Source organism: Glycine soja, chromosome 8, assembly GCF_004193775.1.
Source record: "Glycine soja cultivar W05 chromosome 8, ASM419377v2, whole genome shotgun sequence".
In the NCBI taxonomy this organism is placed as follows: Eukaryota; Viridiplantae; Streptophyta; class Magnoliopsida; order Fabales; family Fabaceae; genus Glycine; species Glycine soja.
The window spans coordinates 32635131-32660476 of NC_041009.1; the positions used below are offsets into that span (position 1 = coordinate 32635131).

The window sequence follows — 25346 nt, forward strand, 5'->3', positions numbered from 1 at the left end:
AGAAAACTAGAAAACTTTGGAAAGCTTTTGGCACAAAGAAGAAGTAGAAGTTCAAAGAGATTCAAGGCTTGTAAAGGATTGTATATAGTTGGTCATCATGTCAGCTTTAGTAATTTCATAAATATTAAAAAAAAAAATCAAAATCAAAATGGTATATAGTTGATATAATCATTTTCCATTATTTTTCACCTAATCATGAGATAAGAAGTATGTCATTAATAAATTTCATCTCTATCCTTTAAAAAAATGAGATAAGAAGTATGTTGCAAGAGGATAAAAAATATTTTGGTTAAAGTAATTTGGTATTTTGGTTCATTATTTCATAGAAGAACCAATTCGATATATCAAAATTAGAGCCACATATCAAATACCACTAAAGAAAAAGTGCAGGCATGATAGTAATAAGGTGTCTAGCAAGTTGTAACATATCTACAATACAATTGATTTTCTCAGTAGTATTAATATTCTATTTAGATCCATGAATTTACAAGATTTGGATTTAGATACCAGCATCATAATAACTCTAGAGGTTATAACTTTTCAACCTTTGCACATCCAGAGTAGTTGATGGGAAAGTAGGAAGATAGTTCATTGTAGCTCTACGCACTACAGCTTCCTTAGTTACTCTAAACCATTGTGGAGTTCCAAAGTTAGCAGCTTCCCCACAGTTAAAACCTTGATTTCACCAAATGGTATATAAAATAAGAATTATGTTGACAATTGAAGAGAAAGATACCTAACAAGACAGTATAAGTTGGATAAAAAAGTAGTGTGTTTCTAAGATCCCATGGGCAGATAAAAGGTTTTTCTTTATTATCGATGCCATGATTAAAATTTAAAATCAACCACTATGTGGTTCCAATGGTTCCTCGTAAAAAGTTCCAAGCCAAGAAAATAAGTGGAGAAAATAAATCCATAGGAAAACTATAAAGAATAAAGACTAAAGAGAAACAGAACAAACATATTATCTTTATGCAGTGAATAAGACATTAACCCTCTGAATGCACAACTTTAAAAAAAAAGTACGTTTTTTTCAGTATCCTCTCCAATCTTTCTCTCTAGATATCTTACATAGTTTCTTAAGTTTATCTCATTAAATTACATTCTTTAAAATATTATATTAATTCCATATAGTTATAAGAAGGTAGCATTGGTTAGCCAAAAAAGAGTGGGATATCAAACGAAGCAACATAGTACCATGTTTTATCTTTAGTCATGTCATATGGGGTGGCTTTTGAGAAGATATTAATTTTTTATGTGCCAATCCCATATCTTGTCATATTGTATCCTAATTTTAAATAAACAAATGTAGAAGATGTTTGATATGTTTCATTTAACCTTGTACTCCTGTAGTGAAACATATCACACTTCATTGCTCGTCAAAAAATATTAGGCACACACTAGATTTAACTAATTAATTTTATAATCACCAACCAATCAAATGATATATGAATGACTGACATATTTAAGTTTTAACTATATCTTTTCAGAATGCATGGCTAAAAAACTTTCCCTCACATTTAAAAAAATAAAAATGCTCATTATTCTACTTATCAAGAACCACAGAGTATATATTGATATTCTAAAATTCAACTAATGAAACATTTGAAGAAACACTGGCATTTTTAATTGTAGTCTTCAATATGCATATGCATGTAAATTCTTCATGTACCACATGTCAAACAAATCACTATAACACAAATTGCAAAAAGACCTGTACAATTAATCCATCAATCATAGACTAAACCCCTACAACACCAGTTTTCTGCAAATATTAGGAATGTATGTAAACTTCAAAACAATTACCGTGGTTGAATCCTACATGATAAGCTCTTGGAAACGTCACAACAAATTCACCAAGGTGCTGAGTTAACCTAGAAAGGAAAGACAACACATACATAAGTTTGAAGTTCAAGAAAGAGAATGGGATCACTACTGGAAAAAAAAGGGAATTCTACGTCGGTTCTACGACACTTTCTAAGAAGATTTTGAACCGTTTTTGTTGCCAATATCGTAGAAAGTCAAAACTTTCTACAAAGGTTCCTAAAAATAACATCTTAGAAAAACTATTATTTTAAGACGGTTTTATAAAAAAATAACCGTCTTAGAATGTATTTTTTTCAAATAAAATAAAATAAAAATTGAGAATTCTAAAACGGTTGTCTGAAAAATCATCTTAGAATTTCTACAATCTAAGACGGTTTTCCAGAGAACCGTTTTAGAATGTAATATTTTTTAAAAATAAAAAAATAAAAAAAGGATTCTAAGACGGTTTTTGAGAAAACTATCTTAGAATATCTACAATCTAAGACAGTTTTCCAAAGAACCGTCTTAGAATATTTTTTTTAAAAAAGTATATAAATAAATATATGATTCTAAGACAATTTTTAAGAAAACTGTCTTAGAATTTTTTTAAAAAATGTTAAAAAATTTAAGAAACATAGTTAGCATATTCAGTTTCTCTCTTTCTATTTGTTTCTTTTGTTTCATAAATTATTTTATAAAGTAAAAAAAGGAAAATTCTAATAAAATAGTAGGAAAACTACAAAAAAACATGTCAAAGTAAACACTTCCATCAAGGGTATAAATTAATAACACACTTCATGGCTTGACAACTATACAATAGATAAAGAAATTAACTACAACATACATCACTCATGGTGAAAAGGTAAATAAGGTGACATATGCCTTTTCTAGATATGCAAACAAAAATATCAAATTATTTATTAAATTGATAAATTGTCTTTTATTAGAAAATACCCACAACTATAAGTCCAAACAATAAGACAATATACAAAATTGAAGTCCAATTATACAATAGGGCATCAGACTATACCGAAAAAATCTTAATTAAGGCAAGTGCTGAATTTTTACGTAAGTCTCCTAACTAATTAAACATGTATAATTATCCATACAAGCATCCAGCTAATGATAGACCTATACAGACAAAGCTTCAATCAATTTATATTAAAACAACAAGTACACCTTAGAAAATTATACATTGTAGTTGTTCAAACAATTACCTGATCAGATGGCATGACACTTGAAGCTTTCTAAATCCCATAACCAACCTTCCCTCTGGCTCCAATCGGCTAAATGTTACTGGGAAAAATAATTCAGGTCAAGCCATTTTCAAAAGTGGAATGCAGCATAAAGGGGAAAAGATATGTTATGTCATCCAAAATTTTGAATATGCATTATGCACACGACAACCTATATCAAATCATCAACTTCCCTTCAATCATAAAATGCTTACCTCGGGCAAAAGTAAAAACAACAACATAAAAGCCCAAGAGTTCTTCAACTTACATGATTCCCAAATCGATATGCTCCTAAATGTCAAAGCCTAAGCAACCAATATCACTGAAGTTCCTTCTGAGAAGTTCATATTCCTTCACCTTCAAACCACTCTCCAAAAGTTTCATCGCCTTGTCACCTTTGACAATGACATAGCATGCAATCTTCTCATTTCTTCTAATCCGAAAGGAATGAACAATGTACCATGCTATCAAAACCAAGCTGAGGAAAAAGATTTCTTACTATTCAACAGTGAAAAAAAGCCACGCGTATCTAGTATACAATAACCTTTATCATTCACTAATAGTTACATCTTTTGATTTTATTCAGAAACAATCACTGGTAATCGATTACCAAATCAGTGTAATCGATTACACAAAGCTTTTATGTGAAAGGATGTGACTCTTCACATTTGAATTTGAATTTCAACGTTCAATGGCACTGGTAATCGATTACCAAAACATTGTAATCGATTACAACTTTTTGAAATTAATTGGAATGTTGTAAATTCAATTTGAAAACTTTTTCAAAAAAATTTTGCTACTGGTAATTGATTACAACAATCTGGTAATCGATTACCAGAGAGTAAAAACTCTTTGGTAAACATGTTTTGAGAAAAATCATGTGCTACTCAATTTTTGTGAAAAACTTTTCATACTTATCTTGATTAAGCCTTCTCTTGATTCTTGAATCTTGAGTCTTGAATCTTGATCTTGATTCTTGAGATCTTGAACCTTGAATCTTGATTCTTGACTCTAAACTTTCTTCTTGAGTCTTGAATTCTTCTTGATTCTTATCTTGAACTCTTGAATTGTTCTTGATTCACTTGAGTTGTTCTTTGATTGATCTTTGATTCACTTGAGTTTTTCTTTGATTGATCTTTGAGCTTTTTGTCATCACCTTTGTCATCATCTTTTGTTATCATCATTGTTATCATCAAAACACCTTTGAATCACCTTTGATTCACCATGAAGCTTTGCTTCTACAATCTCCCCGTTTTTGATGATGACAACTTCTAAAATCAAGAAACACACACACACTTTTTCCTAGTCGATCACTCACATAAATTCTCCCCCTTTGTTTTTGAATTTGTGCATATCTTAAGATTAAATTGATTACTCATGTGAGTTCTTGATTTTAATCCCATTTCTCTCCCCCTTTGGCATCAACAAAAAAGCCAAAGTGCATAACAAATTTGAAATAATCAAACATAACTAAACATCCATACAACATTCATGGAAAAATATCAACCAAATCATGAAGCAAGAAGCAAGAACCATGAAAACCATGAAGCAAAAATCATGAATAGATTAATTATAAAATCCACATAGCCAAATAACATACTTAATATTTGTTCAAACATACCATGCAAATAAGGAAATAATAAATTGTTCAAATACCATAATAATTTAGAGATTTATTTTGATAAGTCACTAACATCTATTAGTCCTAATTCTCTTCTAATGTTATAGAAGGTATCTTTACTTAGTGGTTTTGTAAAGATGTCTGCAAGTTGATTTTTAGTATCTACAAACTCTAAAACAACATCACCTTTTAAAACATGATCTCTAATAAAATGATGCCTAATTTCTATATGCTTGGTTCTAGAGTGAAGAACTGGATTTTTAGATATGTTTATAGCACTTGTGTTGTCACATTTTATGGGAATGTGATCTAATACTATTCCATAGTCAGATAGTTGTTGCTTCATCCACAAAATTTGTGCACAACAACTATCAGCAGAAATGTATTCTACTTCTGCTGTGGATAATGCTACACTATTTTGTTTCTTGCTATTCCAAGAAACAAGTGCAGACCCTATGAATTGACATGTACCACTAGTACTTTTCCTATCTGTTTTTGATCCAGCAAAATTTGAATCTGAGTATCCTACTAGGTTGCATAAAGAATTCTTAGGGTACCATAATCCTAAACTAACTGTTCCTAATAGATATCTTATGATTCTTTTTACTGCCATTAAATGTGAAAACTTTGGATCTGATTGAAATCTTGCACACATGCATATACTATACATAATATCTGGCCTACTTGCAAATAAGTAAAGTAGAGATCCAATCATACCTATGTATTGCTTTGGATCAACAGGTTGGCCAGATTCATCTTTGTCAAGATAATAACTTGTATTCATAGGAGTAGCCAAGTGTTTTGAGTTTTCCATTCCAAATCTCTTAATGAGTTCTTTGCAATACTTTTCTTGATTGACAAAGATCACATCATTTGTTTGTTTGATTTATAGTCCAAGAAATTAATTTAACTCACCCATCATGGACATTTCAAACTCACTTTGCATGTCAATAGAAAACTCCTTGCACAAAGATTCATTAGTAGATCCAAAAATTATATCATCAACATAAATTTGTACCAACAAGATATCATTATCCTTCTTTTTTATGAATAAGGTGGTATCTACCTTCCCTCTATTAAAATTCTTTTCTAATAGGAATTTACTTAATCTTTCATAACAAGCCCTAGGTGCTTGTTTTAAGCCATAAAGTGCCTTCTTTAATCTATAGACATGGTCTAGTTTTTGTGAGTCTTCAAACCCAGGAGGTTGTTCCACATATACCTCCTCCTGAATTAGACCATTTAAGAAAGCACTCTTGACATCCATTTGATATAATTTAAAATTCATAACGGATGCATATGCTAATAACATCCTAATGGCTTCTAATCTAGCTACAGGTGCAAAAGTTTCTTTATAGTCTATACCTTCTTCTTGGTTATATCCTTTTGCTACAAGTCTAGCTTTATTTCTAATTACTATACCATTTTCATCCAATTTATTTCTAAATACCCACTTAGTTCCTATGATTGGATAATCTGAAGGTTTTCTACTAATTCCCATACATCATTTCTTTCAAATTGATTTAATTCTTCTCGCATAGCTACTATGCAATGGTCATCTATAATAGCTTCTTTAAAGTTTTTAGGTTCTATTAATGAAACAAATGCCATATTATTGCATAAATCTTTAAGAGAGTGTCTAGTTTTTACCCTTTTTGAGATATCACCGATGATGTTGTCAAGAGGATGATTTCTTGAAGTTTTCCATTCTTTGGGAAGATCATCGTTTTCTTGTGCTGTGTCATCTTGATCATTCTTGTCTTCATCATCTCTTTTTTTTTCAGATTTCTTTCTTCATTTTGAGTATCTTCCAAAGTATCTGCAATATCATCAACAAAATCCTTTCTCGAGGAGGTGATATTAGTTTCATCAAAAGTAACATGTATTGATTCCTCAATTGTCATGTTCTTTTGTTGTATATTCTAAATGCTTTACTATGTAAGGAATACCCAAGGAAGATACCTTCATCTGCCTTGGCATCAAACTTTCCTAGGCTTTCTTTACCATTGTTTAGAACAAAACATTTACATCCAAAAACATGTAAATGTGCAATGTTTGGTTTTCTATTGTTGAAAAATTTATGTGGGGTTTTCTTAAGAATGGGTCTGATTAAGGCTCTGTTCATAATATAACATGCAGTGTTAACCGCTTCTACCCAAAAGTATTTTGGAAGAGGTGTGTCATTTAAAAGAGTTCTAGAAATTTCTTCTAGGGCTCTATTTTTTCTTTCTACTATTCCATTTTGTTGGGGTGTTCTAGGTGCATAAAAGTTGTGTTCTATGCCATATTCATCACAAAACATTTAAAAATCATTATTTTCAAATTCTCCTCCATGATCACTTTTGATGGAGATAATTTTGAGATTCTTTTTGTTTTGAAAGACTTTGGCAAGTCTTCTAAATGCATGAAATGCATCATTCTTATGAGTAAGAAATAAAGTCCAAGTATACCTAGAATAATCATCAACAATTACTAATGCATAGTAACTTCCACCAAAACTCATGATCCTAGATGGTCCAAACAAATCCATGTGTAATAATTGCAATGGTTGAGTGGTGGAAACAATATTTTTAGATTTAAAAGATACTTTTGTTTGTTTACCTTTTTGGCATGCATCACATAACTTATCTTTTTCAAATTTTAATTAAGGCAAACCAATAACTAGATCTTTTGAAATTAGTCTATTTAGATGATCCATGTTAATATGAGCAATTCTTTTATGCCATAACCATGGATCACAATCTTTACTTAAAAAGCATCTATCATTTTCATATTTTTGTTTTAGATCAATCATGTACACATTATTTTCTCTAAAACCTATATGTTCAATATCTTTGTCATGCTCATGCTTAATAACACATTTTTCAGAATCAAAAGATACTATATATCTCTATCACATAATTGACTAACACTTAATAAACTATGCTTCAAACCTTCTACAAGCAACACATTTTCAATAGGAGTAGAAGAACTCGTACCTATTTTACCGACTCCAATAATTTTGCCCTTGTTGTTGTCGCCATATGTAACATGTCCACTTTTCTTGGGGGAAATAGTTTTGAATTTGGATACATCACCCGTCATGTGCTTGGAACATCCATTGTCTATGTACCATTTCTTCCTTACAGAATCTTCGTTGTTATTCTCATCAGATTTTGTCATGAGACACAAGTTGACTTGGTTTTCATCATGATCTTGGAATAACCTGTTCCTGAAAATACTTTTGAAAAACAAAGAATCTAAAGAGGCCATTAATCTTGAAATGGTTAAACTTTCTGCAAGATACCTGCTCTGACACCACTTGTTGGATCAAGTGGCCTCAGAATAATTAAGAAGGGGGGGTTGAATTAATTATTCCTAAACCTTTACTAATTAAAAATTACTCTTCTAAGGCTTTTACTAAATTGTTAAGAGAATGAGGAGTGGAAGAGAAACTTAACAAAAAGTAAAAGCGGAAATTAAATGCACAGCTGAAAGTAAAAGAGTAGGGAAGAAGGAGACAAACACACAAGAGTTTTTATACTGATTCGGCAACAACCCATGCCTACATCCAGTCCCCAAGCAAACTACGGTCCTTGAGATTTCTTTCAACCTTGTAACAATCCTTTTACAAGCAAAGATCCACAAGGGATGTACCCTCCCTTGTTCTCTTTGAACCTAGTGGATGTACCTTCCACTAGAACTGATCCACAAGAGATGTATCCTCTCTTGTTCTCAGTCAAACCCAAGTAGATGTACCCTCTACTTGTACCACAAAGGATGTACCCTCCAATGTGTTAAGACAAAGATCTCAGGCTGTTAAACCTTTGATACTTTGTGAATGAGGATACAAAAGAATTCTCAGGAGGTTAGTCCTTTGAACACTTTTGTATTAGGGAAAGGGAAGAATCAAAAGAATTCTCAGACCGTGTCGTTTTGAATTCTTTGACAAGGGAGAAGGGAGACACAAAATAATTCAGGCGGTTAGTCCTTCGTTCTTTTGGAAAAGGGAGAAGAGAGACACAAAAAGAATTCGGGCGGTTAGTCCTTGGCGAATTCTTTTTGGCAAAGGGAGAAGAGAATGAAAAGATGAATAGCACAAGTTTTCAAGGTTTAGAAAACCAGAAAACTTCAGAAAGCTTTTGGTACAAAGAAGAAAAAGAAGGTCAAAGAGATTCAAGGCTTGTAAAAGATTGATTGAATAAGTGTTCAAGATCCTTCAAATGCAAAACAAAGCCTTGCTTTTATAGACTCTTCAAGTCTGGTCAAGACAACCATTTAGAAGAGTTATAACTTTTTAGAAAAACTTAAAACCAATTTGAAAAAGTCAAAAACCATTTGAAGAGTTACATCTTTTGATTTTATTCAGAAACAATCACTGGTAATCGATTACCAAATCAGTGTAATCGATTACACAAAGCTTTTATGTGAAAGGATGTGACTCTTCACATTTGAATTTGAATTTCAACGTTCAATGGCACTGGTAATCGATTACCAAGACATTATAATCGATTACAGCTTTTTGAAATTAATTGGAGCGTTGTAAATTCAATTTGAAAACTTTTTCAAAACAATTTTGCTACTTGTAATCGATTACAACAATCTGGTAATCGATTACCAGAGAGTAAAAACTCTTTGGTAAACATGTTTTGAGAAAAATCATGTGCTATTCAATTTTTGAGAAAAACTTTTCATACTTATCTTGATTAAGCCTTCTCTTGATTCTTGAATCTTGATCTTGATTCTTGAGATCGTGAACCTTGAATTTTGATTCTTGACTCTAAACTTTCTTCTTGATTGTTGAATTCTTCTTGATTCTTATCTTGAACTCTTGAATTGTTCTTGATTCACTTGAGTTGTTCTTTGATTGATCTTTGATTCACTTGAGTCTTTGATTAATCTTTGTGCTTTTTGTCATCACCTTTGTCATCATCTTTTGTTATCATCATTGTTATCATCAAAACACCTTTGAATCACCTTTGATTCACCATGAAGCTTTGCTTCTACAAAAAGTGCAATTAAATCTAAAATAAAACAAAGAAATCCCTAATTAATAGGATCATATCTAAAAATATCCTAATTAATAAAGTAAGGATTTAAAATCAAGATTCCAGATCTTATTAAGATAGGAAAAGATAAAGAAACAAGATAAACTAAAATAAATCAAGATTCAAATAAAGAGATATGATCATCCTAATTAGTGGTCAACATCACATTCCTCTAAGACTACATTATTATGGAAGTGGAACTAGGTTATTAGGAGGAAAGTATAATTCAAATTTAGATGAAAATGGATGGCCCAAAGATGAATTTTTTTTAGACAGATTTTATCACTTAATATTTATCATCTTTTAAAATTCATACACCTAAGTCTTTATAATATTCTAGATTCTAATCTCTTGTAATAGGACATAATGAGATTTTTTCCCTTCTACATCTTTTGATAGGGGCAATCCATTGGCTGTGCAAAAACAAAAAATGAAGATTGAATAAAAATAAGCAAGGATAGGAAGACATACTTCTTTTTCCACTGCCAAACCCTTTTTGTGAATTCATCTCTACTCAATTCAGTCCTTTTTACCCCTTCAGAAGCTAGCATTCTTTCAACAACCAACTGGGAGAAAGAAAATAAAACTGAGTGGAAAACTAAGATCTTTAACTAAATGAAATAAGGAGAAAAAGTAAGAATCATAAAATTATATTTGACAAAATAAAACTGTATAGTAAGGGGACTGTAAAACAATTGAAATGTTGAATGAAATAATTGTTAAGGCAGACCTTGGAAAATGAAAAAGAATGAGGGATGCAAAAACTACAAAAATATCAAGCCATTTAAAAATCCAAAAAATTAGAGTTGTAGCGGAAAGTCATATAGGCAATGCTATCCTCCAATGATATAGCTTGCCTTAGACTCCAACCATAGTGAAAATAAACCACTGTTAACATTACACATTTCCTTGATTTCTTTTTTTCAATAAAATAGTCTATAACAAGCATGAGAGAAGCAAAAGGAATCCAAGCTGACACATTAGAGAACTTAACAAACTAAACTATCATAGTCATGTACATCCATTACAAGGACCATTACAATATTAGCTCAGAATAAGCAAAACAACATTAAACTCTCCTTAATAATTATAGTCAAAATGCAGAGCACCCTACAGACAGAGAGAGAGAGAGAGAGAAGAAAAATGGGTGGCAAAAATTGGCCTCATAATTGACAAACCTGAGTAGCAATTCCAGCATGAGCAGCCCTTAGAAGCCAAAGTGTTGGCCTTCCTTTTGGAAAAGAAAGTGACAAATGTGACGCCCTCTACCCCACACATATATGTGCTATTAATAAAAGAAATAAGAAATCATAATTAATTAAAATTTCTTAAAATACATTTAAATACAATCCTTTCAAAGGGTAAAAGGCTCACATTCACTTTTCTAACATCATAATAAAACTTGTCCAAATAAATGATAAATCAACTTGGCTCAAAACAAGGTCATCCAAGATTTCATGAAATTAATATAGAAACCTATACCCCAATGTCACATCCTATCAGAGCATTGTGTTCCCATGTCCTCTAGCATGAGGTTCTTCATAGTCATCCACCTAACAATTCACTTCCACGAACACAAGGTTCGAGATCATCATAGGATCCAAACACAAATAGCACACGGGGAGTGAGTTATCACATTCCTAACTAATGGAGAGAAACAAGACAACATGTAGGTATAAATATCATATAAACAAAATAAAACTTACTTAAACATAACTCATGTCATTTTTGTCGCCCAACATCGCAACACAACACGTCTCATTCATTTTCACAACATTCACGTACTCAAGGATCAAAACACAATATCACCAAGTCAATCAATATCAATCCATACACAAGTTTTATGCAACATATACACTAAGACTAAATCCTATATGCAATGTGGTACCATGTCAGTGAAAAACCTCGTTGGGTTCCTAGGAGTACATGACAAGACAAACCACACACTAGTAAGTCAAGTCACTCTCACTAGGTAAAATCATAGGGAGACCAGTCAGGATCACACTGTTTTGCGAGAATGCTTCAACCATGTGGGATCGACACAGGCTTAAAGGAGCATTCAAATCGAATGTATTTACCCCCAAGGCCTACACTCCGAAGAGTTCGTCAGGGCCTCTCCCTCCTGATTCAGGTCCAACCCAAAAAACATTTTAGCACACAGACTCTATCTGTGAACTGTACAAAACACATGACTCCTCAATTGTTCTCGAAATACTTTTATCACGTCACGCTTGTGATTAAACTCGTCGGGTCCCCATAATGGTTCCCATTACAATAGTCATCACGCATTAACTCGTCACCCTTAAAGGGTCTTAGCATTAACTCATCACCCTAAAAGGGTCTTATAGTCGTGTGATTGTACAATTCATAGCTCACAACTCAATGCACACATCTCAATGCACATATATATTATGGGTCAATACATACTCAATTTATCACATATATTGGGTCTCAATCACAATACTCAATTTATCACATATATTCTCTCTATTTTTTCTCCTTCAAGTTATATTATATTTAATAATTTTATTTTAATATTTCCTCTTTTATTATTTTTCTTTATTTTATTCATTTTATTTTAATTTTGTTGTAATCTTTCAACTTTTAGGAAAAATTAGGTCTCCAGAATATCAAGTGTTATCATACCCTAATTTCGTCCGGGGGCTGTCATTCATTGATGTTTTTTATTCTCGCTAGCCAAACTGCGCTGTTTGACACTAGTTACCGCACAAAACGAGATCATTTGACATTTTGGTCAAGGATGCGAAAAATACACAAGGGGAGGGGCAAAAGGGATCATTTCAAGCATTTTTTTGGACCCTGGCTCGCCCAGGCTAGCCTCTAGCTCATCTGGGCCCTCAAATTGCTTAGGACTGAAGGAACCAGCTCGCCTGGGCGAGCTAGTTTCTTCAGGACTAAGCATCAGATCGCTTGGGCAAGCTGCCATGGTCTCAAATGCTTGTTTTTCCTATAAATAGGTGTGAAGGGAGGCTGAGAAAGGGTTAGAAGGTCCAAAAGTGAAGGAATTAGGAGAAATAAGAGAAAAAAAGATGAAAGAAGAGGAAAACAAGGCTGAGGCGCTGCTAAATCACGATCATGATCAATCCCTATGCCATTTCTCGCTCCGTGTTCTTCGTTCATCATTCGATTAGTGTTTGTTTTTAAGGATTTGAACATGATATATGCACCCTTAGGGGTCCCCCTTGATGTTTTGTGCATATTCATCTCCTTCTTCTATCATCAGTAATTTCCTTTCTATTGTAAAGTTTAATCTTAACCGACCATTAGCACCGTAAGTTGTCTTTAAAAGGATCGGAAGTTAATAAATAAAACCAACTCACAACTAAACTTCTTTTTGTCAAATATCACTCGAGATCGTTTCAAGGTCCAACGTCTTAACGACTCTCTCCGCTTTTCAAATTTAAAAGATCGCTTCAAGGTCTAACGTCTTAACTATTCTCTTCACTTTTCAAAATCTAAAACATCATTTCAAGGTCCAACGCCTTAAACGACTTTTTTGTTCGCAATTAAAATGAATATTTCAAAAACATAAAAACAATTTAATACACAAACATTCAGACTTAAAGAACTACGTAGGTCTGAATTCCTTATCGCACCTGAGGATATGTAAGAGCAAGGGCAACACCCTTGTCGACCCAAAAAAAATTAAAAATATAAAAAGGAAAAAATAAATAATTCTGAAGTCATGTTACACACATTCGATTAAAGACTGTCATTCCTTGTGACGGGCGTGTGGGGTACTAATACCTTCCCTATACGTGAACAACTCCCGAACTCTTATTTTTAAAATTTGCAGACCTTTTTTTATTTTTCTAGTGTTTTCCCCGAATAAACGTTGGTGGCGACCCCATGCGCTTTCCTTTTTGGAAGATGCTCCTTTTATTTTCGCCTCGCCCTCCCATCAAAGGATAGGTTGCGACAAGTGTGTATCCAAAATATGTTTGCTCCAAGATTTCATCTCAAGATACTACTTTCTTAAAATCTCTAGTTAGTTTTTTATGAGGCTTAACATCTTTAGTTATTTAACCCTTTTCCTCGAATTTGAAAAAAAAAAGATTCCTTTGTCTTCAAAATTTTATTTGGACCTTCGCTAATTAATTAAATTTGTGTTAATCAATTTAATTTAAATAAAACCGACTTTTTGGTAAATTTTTTATTTATATTATATTTAGAAAACCCACCTATAGGCCAAATGTTTATAAGTCCTTAATGTGTGGTTTAACTAAAAAAATTCTGAAAGATATTTTTGTGAATGTATGTATACATGATTTTGATGATGTCAAAAGAAGAATCAAACAAGGCTCATTTTGCTTCAAGATTGATACAAGATTGTTTCAACAAACAAAGCCTTAATTAAAGATTTCTACAAGATCAAGCCTTGCCTCAAAATGTAGAGATTTCAAGTCATCCAAGGCACATGTAATCGATTACCAATACATGTAATCGATTACCAAGGCACATGAAAGTGTGTAATCAATTACACATCATATGTAATCGATTACCAGAGACTCTGAACGTTGGGAATTCAAATTTTAAATGAAGAGTCACAACTGTTCAAGAAAAACAACTGTGTAATCGATTACACTAATTCTGTAATCGATTACCAGAGAGGATTTTCAAGGAATATCGCCAACAGTCACATCTTATCATTTGGATTTTGAATGGCCATCAAAGGCCTATATATATGTGTGACTTGGGACGAAATTAAAGAGAGATTTTTGCTGGTCCAAAATGTCTTATCCTCTCAAAAGACAATGAGAGAGATTCCAAAAGAACTTCATTGTCAAATGCTCTCTCAAAAGAAATCCTTGACCAAACACTTGCAAAATCAATAAGGATTCTTACATGATCTTCATTGTAATATTCTACTCTTGAAGAGAGAATTCTTCTTCCATTCTTCTTATTCAATGAGATTGGTTAAGAGACTGTGAGTCTCTTGTTGTAAAGGATTCCTGAACACAAGGGATGGGTTGTCCCTGTGTGGTTCAGACTTTTTAATGAATTTTACAAAGATAGTGGAAATCTCAAGTGGGTTGCTTGAGTACTGGATGTAGGCACGGGAAGTGGCTGAACCAGTATAAAACCGTGTTTGCATTCTCTCTTCCCTTATCTTATTTATTTTGTTGCAATCAATTGTGTCTTGCATGTTTATAGAATATTATTAAATTGATTGTTGTTGCTTCTTCTGCATTCTAAGCCTATCCCTCTTAAGATTATTGAGGTATCAAGCTCCAACAATTTTTCCTTTAAATTCCCTTTTTAACCTTACAAGTGGAGGAACCCATCAACAATATTTTATATATATCAGCAGAGAAAGATTAAATTAAAGTTTTGTTTAGAAGATTAAATTTAAGTTATAACGATTATAAAACTAAAAACGATGAGTATTTGAAATTTGAACCCGAAGTGATAATAGGTCAAACCAATTGATGATAAATTGAACTGTTAACTAATTTGGTCAAGACACTAAAATTAAGAGTTTAAAAATTTGCCTGCGAGTTATACCGGGTGTGTTTGGTTTGTATTTTTATTCTCACTTTTCATTTTTTATTTTTATTTTTTGAAAACTGTTTTCATTTTTAAAAAATTAGAATTCTGAAAACATGTTTGGTTTGACTTCTTGCTTTCTACTTTCAAGAAATAAAAACACGGAAAATGTGTTTTCAAAAGGAAATGTATTTTTAGATTTGCTTAAAATTACATTCTTTGTTACTGTATTTTCATTTTACCCAAAATGAGGTTCCTAGTTTCAACTGAAAACACTGAAAAAGAGATTTTATTGTTTCCAATTTTTGGTTTGTTTGAGAAAATATTTTCATTGAAAATGTTTTCAAAAATCCAACCAAACGCATTTCCATCACCATTTTCTATTTCTAGTAAAAATGAAAACAAAAAACAGTCAAACCAAACGCCCCTTAATTCTTTCTTATGACCCATATTTAGAGTCATACTAATTATTTGTGTTATTTTTTTATTGAACTTATTTTTATTACAATAACATTAACAGATCAATAACATTGCCATGAAGTTGTTTTCCCTCTGTTTGGAGGAGGTGGTTTGATCCTTTATTTTCACTAAAAAAATGTATCTTATTTTCTTTGATCTTAAATATAAAAAAGAAAAATATGACACATTGATTAAAAAAATTAATTGACCATATTTAATTATATTTATTTTAATTAACTTTTTTTAACTTATTCTTCCTTAAAATTTGGTATCAAGAATAAAAAAGAATTATTAAAATTAACATCTTAATTAAATGAAAAGTATTTTAAAAATAGTAACAAAGAAGATAAAGTTCATAAAATAATTATATTTGAGAAATTTTTTTATATTGGAGATAATAGGGAGATCATTAGCGGACTCAGTTATGCTGTTAGCTCCTTTTCTTCAACAAATAGCAGCTAAGTAACACATAATTATATCAAATTTAAAATCATTTAAGAGCATAAACGTGTGTAAACTTTCCCCTACAATTCATAGATAAGATAGATCTATACTATTTAGTGAGGTGGGACCATCTCACACCTACCCAACTGCTGTCAATAACTTGATGTAACATCAACTGAAATAGAAAACCATAGGATGTTGCAAGAGATATTTTTTATTGGTCATTAATAAAGTAAAATGATGACAAACTATGTTAGATTCAAAACCCGAAAGCATTATTCCGTTTATGTGGCACTACTTGTTGAAGAGTGAAGAAAACGGTAGGAAGCCAAGACGTTTGTGATGGAATTGGAGTTTGGAGAAGGAAAAGTAAGAGAAAAAAAAGACTATGATGATGTTTTGGGGAGTGGCAACATTGAGATTGGATAGATTAGCTTCTAAGACAAGGAAAATCAATAAAATGGAGTAAGAAAGAGCATACTTAAGCTTTTTTCTTTCTTTTTCCTTTCTCAAGCCTAGTGGTATTTTTTGTCTGCTTCCTCTTCCTCTTCCTTAAGCTGCAACATTTCTCCTAGGTGCTTGTATTGGCACATGTTACATGCAATGCATATCCTTGTTTTACTTCAAGAGTCATTTTAAGATTTGTACAATAATCAGCAAAAGTTGAGGAGCTAAGAGAACTCTTCTTAACATGACAATCCTCTATGTGTTGCTCTTTCTGGGACTCTTGTGGGCTGAAATTCATGTCATTTCTTCATTCACTGATACTCGAGACGGTAATGTGCCATGCCATCCCTTTTCTTGGTCAAATATTTCAATTTTGTCCCTTTGGGGGTGTCATCTTCTATGTATAGTTCATCAAGAGTTATGGAATGAGGTATTAAACCGGTTTTGATTACCAAATCTATACATGATCTGCAATAGTATCTCATGATCCTTAAGCATATATATGGTCCCCTTTTCTTGAATCATCTTCTATTCAGTGGTTACTTATTTCTCATGATCTGATTTGAACCTAATATGAATGTTTTATGCATAAAAAAAGTGAGAATGTTTGTTTTATGCGGAAAATAAAATATTTATTAGACTATTACATACTTTTTACCTAGGAACTTGTGCATATGTTATTGTTTTATATTGGACCTTGAAACTCAAAAAAAAGTATTGGATCTTGGACAAGGCAGTATGTGATCAAATGTTCATCAATCACATCAATGCTATGAGTGATTTTTGTGACCGTCTACTTGTGAACATTAGCATTTCTTCTAGTTGTGTATATGTTGCATTCATTCTTTTCTCCTGTCCATAATACCAGCATTTACAGTTATCTACATTACAATTGAACATGATATCAGTTGAAACCTTTGCTAGCACTCTTTTTAGTTATTTTAAACATAAAGACAAAAAGAAAGACCTATAAAAATAGCAACTCTTATGTATGAATATAGTGTGACTTCTTAGACATAGAAGTTATACAAGACCAATAGCCTTGCTCTACTAGGTGAGGTCAGCTACATACATCAACTATGTGCATAACCCAAATTAGGCCAATGTAAACTTCTTGGCAAGAAGAATATATATTAATTTCTCCTTGGCTATTATGGTAAGCAGAAAATTCATGTTGCTCAAAGCTGTTTAGGTTGGTCAACGAATCAAAGTTATAATAGCTCACCGTGGCTGAATAACTCAAGCAAATCAAAGAAACCGTAAATGAAATTATTAACTGGCTTAAATATATTTTTGGTCTTTGTAATTTAACTTTTTTTTCATTTTCGTTTGTACAATTTTTTTTTTGTTTTAGTCCTTGTAAAATGTGTTTGTTTTATTTTTCATTTTTAAAGTGTTTTAGATAACGCTTTGAATAGTAAAATAAAGTGTTTTAAACAGTGAAAAAAGAGTTGTCTAAAACATTTTAAGGATGAAAAACAAAACAAACATATTTTATAAGGATTAAAACAAAAAAAAAAAATTTGAAGGGTCGAAAATGAAAAAAAAATACTAAATTACAGAGACAAAAAATGTATTTAACTCTTATTAACTACGTCTTGTGCTTTTGTTCTGGGCATTTTGCTTAATGATTATACATTGCTGTTGCAGTTGTTGCACTTAGATCATTAAAAGATGCATGGCAACATACACCGCCCAGCTGGGACAAATCAGATGACCCGTGTGGAGCACCATGGGAAGGAGTGACCTGCAACAAATCAAGGGTTACTTCATTGTAATAATTCAGCAATTAAATGTTATTGATCCTTGTGTTCCTTAGTATGTTGATTTCATCATCTTTTTAAATCATTTTCCAGCTTCTAATGTTAGAAAAATACTTTGTCATGTGCATTTTAAATATAGGGGACTGTCAACCATGGGCCTGAAGGGTAAATTAACTGGAGATATTGGTCAACTTACAGAATTAAGATCCTTGTAAGTATGATTTTCTTTTTGGTGAATAGTAAGTATGATTTTCTGTTTCTTTTTGGAATGAAACTATAGACTAGGATATCAGTTGCACCATGTTACTAATCTAACAGGCCTCAATGACACAATCTCTAAAGCAAATTGCCACCACAATGTTGACTTAACTTGTTATAGAAAAAGGAGAAATATTTTTCCATAGCATTTTTTTGTGCTAATTAACATTGACAAATTTATTGAACTGCAGGGACTTGTCATTTAATAGAGATTTAACAGGTCCTCTCTCCCCACAGTTAGGAGACCTCAGCAATCTAAATATCTTGTAAGTTCCAAGAAACAATATAATTTCATGATATCATTTCAAGAGCAACTTCTAGTGCTTTGCATAAGACTTTCCTTCCCTATTTCAGGATTTTGGCTGGTTGCAGCTTCAGTGGCAATATTCCAGATGACTTAGGAAAACTTTCAGAGCTATCTTTCCTGTAAGAATAACCTTGGAAAAGCATTTACATGCATAACTCATAAGTGAACCTTCCCCTTTTCAGAATAATCCTTTTGGGATGATTAATTTGAAACTTTACCCATCTCAACAAACTTTACAGGGCTTTGAATTCAAACAACTTCACTGGAAAAATACCTCCTTCATTGGGTAATCTCTCCAAACTTTATTGGTTGGACTTGGCAGACAATCAGCTGACAGGACCTATCCCAGTTTCAACCTCCAACACCCCTGGATTAGACCTTCTTTTAAAGGCTAAGCACTTGTGAGTTTTTTCTTTCTTGTTTTTTTTTTTTCATTTAACACTTGTGATTACCTTTTAGTTTGTGCAGCAAAGAGCAGTGTGTTAAAAATAGCGCCACTTTCATCTTTTTGTCGAGTTCTAGTTGCTACACTGAGTGCTATATCAACAGTGTTCTGATTTCTATTTAATGCAGCCATTTCAATAAGAACCAACTCTCAGGTTCCATTCCTCCCAAGCTCTTCAGCTCTGAGATGATACTCATACACATGTAAGTTGACATTTTTATTTTCGCATCATTTGGTGTGTATAAGGTTATAATCTTAACTTTTGAACATTTGTTTTTGTTTGTGACAGATTATTTGATGGAAATAATTTGAGTGGGACTATACCTTCAACACTAGTACTAGTTAAGAGCGTTGAGGTTCTGTAAGTGATTCCTTCCTTCAAATTTCTAATTTTCTTATTCGCTTAATTCTTTCTTCTTTTTTGTTTGATTTCATTTTGACGATCTTTTTCTGAATTATTCCAATTTATGGTAGCCGGCTTGATAGGAATTTCCTGACAGGAGAGGTTCCATCAGATATCAACAACCTTACAAACATCAATGAATTGTGGGTACTTACATTTGAGATATGAACATATGGAAGGATTTTAAAATAATTTTAGAGGAGAATTATACAGTTTTGTTCTCTTTCAGGAATTTAGCACATAACAAATTCATAGGTCCTTTGCCTGACTTAACTGGAATGGATACCCTCAACTATGTGTAAGTAATCTGAAGGGGTTGGTGTTTCAATTTAGTTTCTTTATATATGATTTTATTGTTCGCATAATGCTGATCAATTTATAACCCTGTGCAGGGATCTTAGTAACAACTCTTTTGATCCATCTGATGCTCCAACTTGGTTCACAACTCTTCCATCACTCACCACTCTGTAAGTCTAACTACATATTAGAGTTTCTCCTTTTCTATCTGTTTCCTAAACTTATGAAGAAACATATTATCTAACAAGGATTTTCCACACACTTGATCTTCAATGTGCTGAAGTATTATGGAGTTTGGATCCCTTCAAGGTCCTCTTCCATCGAAACTCTTTGACATTCCTCAAATACAGCAAGTGTAAGTCCCTAACTTTTATGTTGATCATAAGTAGTTATACAAACAATACAATGGTAGTCATCATAATTTTCATATTTTCAATTTTTTTCACAGGAAACTACGAAACAATGCATTGAACAATACATTCGACATGGGTGACAACATTTGTCCCCAATTGCAGCTTGTAGATTTGCAAGAAAATGAGATTTCCTCGGTGACATTCCGTGCACAATACAAAAATACATTGATGTGAGAAAGTTATTACTCTTTAATCTGATACTTTGTATGATGTTTCATTTGTAAGGCCTTTTTTTTTTCTGATGTGTGTACCTCATGCTTTTCAGTCTTATAGGAAATCCAGTGTGCAGTGGTAGTGCTCTTTCAAATACAAATTACTGCCAACTTCAGCAACAAGCTAAGCAACCCTATTCCACTAGCTTGGCTAATTGTGGAGGCAAATCTTGTCCTCCTGATCAGAAGCTCAGCCCCCAAAGTTGTGAATGTGCCTATCCATATGTAGGAACATTGTACTTTAGAGGACCCTCATTCAGAGAACTGTCCAGTGTAAATACTTTCCATTCACTTGAAATGAGCCTATGGGTGAAATTGGGTCTAACTCCTGGCTCAGTTTCTTTACAAAACCCCTTCTTCAATAGTGATGATTATCTTCAAGTGCAACTAGCACTCTTTCCACCAATAGGGCAATATTTTAACAGGTCAGAAGTTCAAAGACTTGGGTTTGAATTGAGTAATCAAACTTACAAGCCTCCAAAAGAGTTTGGACCTTACTACTTTATTGCATTTCCTTATCCTTTTCCAGGTAACACAAACAAATCACATTTACAATATACATCTGGTTACTGTGATATACACAACTAAATGTAAAGTATTTCAGGTTCCCAGAAAGGAGCTTCTCTTAACAAAGGTGTTGTTATTGGGATATCGATTGGCTGCACAGTTCTGGTTCTGAGCCTCATAGGGTTAGCTATATATGCAATTCTGCAAAAGAAGCGTGCAGAGAGAGCCATTGGATTAAGTAGACCATTTGGTAATTATTCAATGTACCTGTTTTCTTGTTATCACTCGAGTAACTTTGTGAATCATTGTGTGCAAAACCTCCAAAACTTAAAAAGCTATAAACAGCTTTGCTTATACCACATCCATCTATTTCTTCCAGCATCATGGGCACCAAGTGGCAAGGATAGTGGAGGTGCACCACAATTAAAGGGAGCAAGATGGTTCTCTTATGATGAGCTCAAAAAGTGCTCCAACAATTTCTCTGAAAGCAATGAGATAGGCTTTGGTGGCTATGGCAAGGTATTGCTTTTATGTTCACTTATTTCTAAGTTCTTGTAAATGTTTAATAATTCCTTTCTATTGACTTTAGGTGTACAAAGGGGTTTTCCCTGATGGGAAAATAGTTGCAATCAAACGAGCTCAGCAAGGATCGATGCAAGGAGGCGTAGAGTTCAAGACTGAAATTGAGTTGCTTTCAAGAGTTCACCACAAGAATCTTGTTGGTCTCGTTGGATTCTGTTTTGAACAAGGGGAACAAATGTTGATTTACGAATTTATGCCCAATGGAACACTTAGGGAGAGTTTGTCAGGTTAGTTCACAGTATAGGAACATTCAAGTGGCAAGCTTAACATTCTGTTTTGCTGATTGACATGTTTGGTAAAAAATCTTGCATAGAGCAGAAATATCAAAGACAAAGTAGTACACATGTTTTTGTATATTGGAAAAAAAATAAATCTGACATTGGCTACAGAAAAGACAAAGATAGAATATATAAGTGAGGGACAATTCTCATCCCCTGAGAATTTTTGGGGTTGAGTTAGTCCAAACTCACATTCTGAAAGACTGTAAAACTGAATTTTTGGCATTTATGTACAACTACAAGAGAAAAGAATTAATAAAACACCTTAAACAATCAATGTGAGTTGCAGGGAGATCTGAGATTCATCTTGACTGGAAGAGGAGACTCCGCATTGCTCTTGGTTCCGCCAGAGGACTTGCATACTTACATGAGCTTGCCAACCCTCCCATAATCCACAGAGACGTGAAGTCGACTAATATATTGTTGGATGAAAATTTGACAGCAAAGGTTGCAGATTTTGGCTTGTCCAAGCTTGTATCAGACAGTGAGAAAGGACATGTTTCAACTCAGGTTAAAGGGACATTGGTGAGCAACATTGCACCTCTTGTTGTTTTAAATCTTCATTCTTGTTTAACAACACCCCCCCCCCCCCCTCCCCCAAGCCTTCTCTTTTATACAGATAGATGCATTATATAGAATGCAATACAAGTATATTGTTTGAACTTTGCCCCAATTTATAAATTCTAATGCACAATGCATCTTTTTAAATTTGATAAATAAATAGATAGATATTGTTGTCATCTTGTGAATTTGATAGTGATTTCCATGTCTAGTATGATTCATGATAATAAAAATGTTAACTTATTTAATATGAAATTACTAGTTGCAGTTACAAAATCTATCTTATGGTTGTGTCTTTCATTTTGCTTTCTCTTTTCTTTTGACTTAAATATATTTTTAATTTTTTGAATTTAGTATTTTTTTATTTTTGTTCCTATAATAGTTCTTGTAAAATGTGATATTTTTTTTCATTATTCTTGAAAAAAAAAACACATCTTACAAGAACTAAGATGAAGAAAAAATAATTTGCATGGACGAAAATGAAAAAAAAAAACTAAATTACAGGGATAAAAAATGTATTTAAGCAATCCCTTGGGGTTGACTGAATGGATAAGGTCTATCTAACAGGTCCCAGGTTCGAACCTCCGCTCATTCCTTTGGGGTGAGGTAAATGTAAGTACTTCTCTCAGCGCTCTTTGAGCTGGGAGGCACAGCCTTGGACTGGGTCCCATCCCCCCTCCTAAATTTTGTTTAGCTAAAAATAAAAGTATTTAAGCCTTTCGTTTTTTAAACTGCCGATTGATAGTTGAAATGCTTAACATCTGCAGGGTTATCTGGATCCAGAGTATTATATGACCCAACAACTCACTGAGAAGAGTGATGTGTACAGTTTTGGAGTAGTCATGCTTGAACTAATAACTTCAAGGCAACCAATTGAGAAGGGCAAGTACATTGTCCGCGAGGTGCGCATGCTGATGAATAAGAAGGATGATGAAGAACACAATGGTTTGAGGGAACTCATGGATCCAGTGGTAAGAAACACACCAAACCTCGTAGGATTTGGGAGGTTCTTAGAGTTGGCAATGCAATGTGTTGGGGAATCAGCTGCAGACCGTCCAACAATGAGTGAAGTTGTGAAAGCACTTGAAACCATTTTGCAGAATGATGGTATGAACACAAACTCTACCTCTGCATCCTCTTCTGCCACTGACTTTGGAGTTGGTAAGGGTGGAATGAGGCATCCCTACATTGATGGTACTTTCACTAAGAAGGACAATGTCAATGATAGTAGTAGTAGTGCGTTTGACTACAGTGGGGGGTACACACTTTCAACAAAAGTTGAACCCAAATAGATGCTATATTATACATATTTTTGTCACACCATTTTTTTTCTTTTTCTTTTTCATTCACAAACCAAGATAGTAACTTTTTTGTTTTAAGTAAGCTAATGTTATGTATTCTTTTTACGGTCAGTAGTTCTATGGCATGTAATGTTTAGGAAGAAATGTTGGTAAGGTTATCTCACATTTCCAGCATTTGTTAGTCTAATGATGCTGATTTTAATTTTAGTTAATATTTCATTTAAAATAACATTCATATGAATCATATCTACAAATAAAAAGTGGGTTCATGGAACCTATAATAAGATACAATCATTGATGATGTTTGGAAGATTAATTTACAAGATAATTCGTCATCATTTACTTTATGCTAGAGACTTAAAACAAAAGTTTTAATATATCAAAAAATTTAAATTATGAAAAAATTTATTAAAAATTAAGATAAAATTTGATCAATAACCAAATAACCTTCAACATATTTAAACCTAAAATAAAACCACCCTTAATCCGCCTAGGATTTCCTATTAACTTCTTGATCGTTTAAAACTGGCCGGTTCTTGTAATAAAAGTGTTATTTTGTTGGAGTGTAATAAAAGTGTTATTATTGTTTGACAATAAAAGGGGCGGAAATAATGTGTAGTTGTTCCATAAACCTTAATTAATCCAACATATAGCATGTTACATCTTTCAGATAATAGGACCGAAATACTCAAATGAAGAAAATATAGCAATCTGATTGGATGAACTCTATATATCAGAGAGAAAAGACAGCTATACAGAATATTGCAATGCAAACAAAGAAAAAAAATACTTCTTACAAAATGGCAGCACATATGAAGAAGAAAAGCAAAAGAAAACCTGTAGTGTGAAAAGGAGCACTCCAACTCTTAATTCTTCGATGCCCCTTTTTTAACATATTTCTTTGATTCTCACATGTACACCCCTCTCTATTCCCATTTAGTAATTAACTTGTCCTCATTTTATTATTCAAGAAAAAAGTAATACATTCACTAAAAAGTTTTACACGGTCATCCAATCATAACCCACCATGTATGATAAGTTTATTGACTTTTAAAATAATTATCTTAAAGTAATTCAAGCAATGATTTGTGATTGGATGACGGTATAAAATTATTCTATACAATAAGTATATAGACATTAAACTCTTGTTATTCTCCCTCTATAAACTTCCCTCCCCGTCTGCCCCTCCCACACTCGCTGCCTCTTATGGGGAATTACTTTTTCCACCTCTCTTTTTTGCTTCTTGTACCCAAAAAATACTCAATCCGGAAAAAATGCCCCTCAACCCTAGCACCTCATCTTCCTTGCCAATTCTTGTGTTGCCCAAGCTCCCCTCATCCTTCTCTTATGGCTTCACCCCTCTTCCTTGTTTCCCTTTTAATATTTGCACCTCTGAAGCACCCAAAGGACAACCACTGCGAGAATAAGAGGACAACCATCAGGTTCTAGATTGAGTGTTCTGGAATGCATAT

General features: G+C 32.9%; 2 protein-coding genes across 2 annotated transcripts; one reads left to right on the forward strand and one right to left on the reverse strand.

The window, feature by feature from the left end:
* Positions 1 to 399: 399 nt before the first annotated feature.
* LOC114422876 (probable lysine-specific demethylase ELF6) lies at positions 400 to 3543 on the reverse strand. The gene is made up of 4 exons (XM_028389427.1): positions 3310 to 3543; positions 3024 to 3102; positions 1807 to 1874; positions 400 to 675 (listed from the first exon to the last, which is right to left on the reverse strand). The coding sequence occupies exons 2-4, from the start codon at positions 3062 to 3064 to the stop codon at positions 524 to 526; spliced, it is 261 nt and encodes an 86-aa protein (XP_028245228.1). The 5' UTR covers positions 3065 to 3102; positions 3310 to 3543; the 3' UTR covers positions 400 to 523.
* A 12804-nt stretch (positions 3544 to 16347) lies between these two features.
* LOC114422945 (probable leucine-rich repeat receptor-like protein kinase At5g49770) lies at positions 16348 to 24086 on the forward strand. Its single transcript, XM_028389512.1, has 19 exons — positions 16348 to 16876; positions 18198 to 18321; positions 18450 to 18521; positions 18760 to 18834; positions 18923 to 18994; positions 19115 to 19276; positions 19449 to 19523; positions 19610 to 19681; positions 19795 to 19866; positions 19953 to 20021; positions 20116 to 20190; positions 20304 to 20375; positions 20469 to 20603; positions 20699 to 21174; positions 21250 to 21402; positions 21532 to 21671; positions 21742 to 21961; positions 22302 to 22537; positions 23341 to 24086. Exons 1-19 carry the CDS (start codon positions 16792 to 16794, stop codon positions 23863 to 23865), a joined length of 2910 nt encoding a protein of 969 aa, XP_028245313.1. The 5' UTR covers positions 16348 to 16791; the 3' UTR covers positions 23866 to 24086.
* Positions 24087 to 25346: the final 1260 nt, after the last annotated feature.

Excerpts from the sequence above, each read along its gene's own strand:
- LOC114422876 (XM_028389427.1), bottom strand. The coding sequence starts at position 3,064 with ATGGGATTTAGAAAGCTTCAAGTGTCATGCCATCTGATCAG. Across the intron at positions 1,875-3,023 it reads GTGTCATGCCATCTGATCAG|GTTAACTCAGCACCTTGGTG; the intron begins GTAATTGTTTGA and ends TTTCCTTTCTAG. Across the intron at positions 676-1,806 it reads TCATGTAGGATTCAACCACG|GTTTTAACTGTGGGGAAGCT; the intron begins GTAATTGTTTTG and ends GGTGAAATCAAG.
- LOC114422945 (XM_028389512.1), top strand. The coding sequence starts at position 16,792 with ATGACAATCCTCTATGTGTTGCTCTTTCTGGGACTCTTGTGGGCTGAA. Across the intron at positions 16,877-18,197 it reads ATTCACTGATACTCGAGACG|TTGTTGCACTTAGATCATTA; the intron begins GTAATGTGCCAT and ends TTGCTGTTGCAG. Across the intron at positions 20,022-20,115 it reads ATGGATACCCTCAACTATGT|GGATCTTAGTAACAACTCTT; the intron begins GTAAGTAATCTG and ends AACCCTGTGCAG.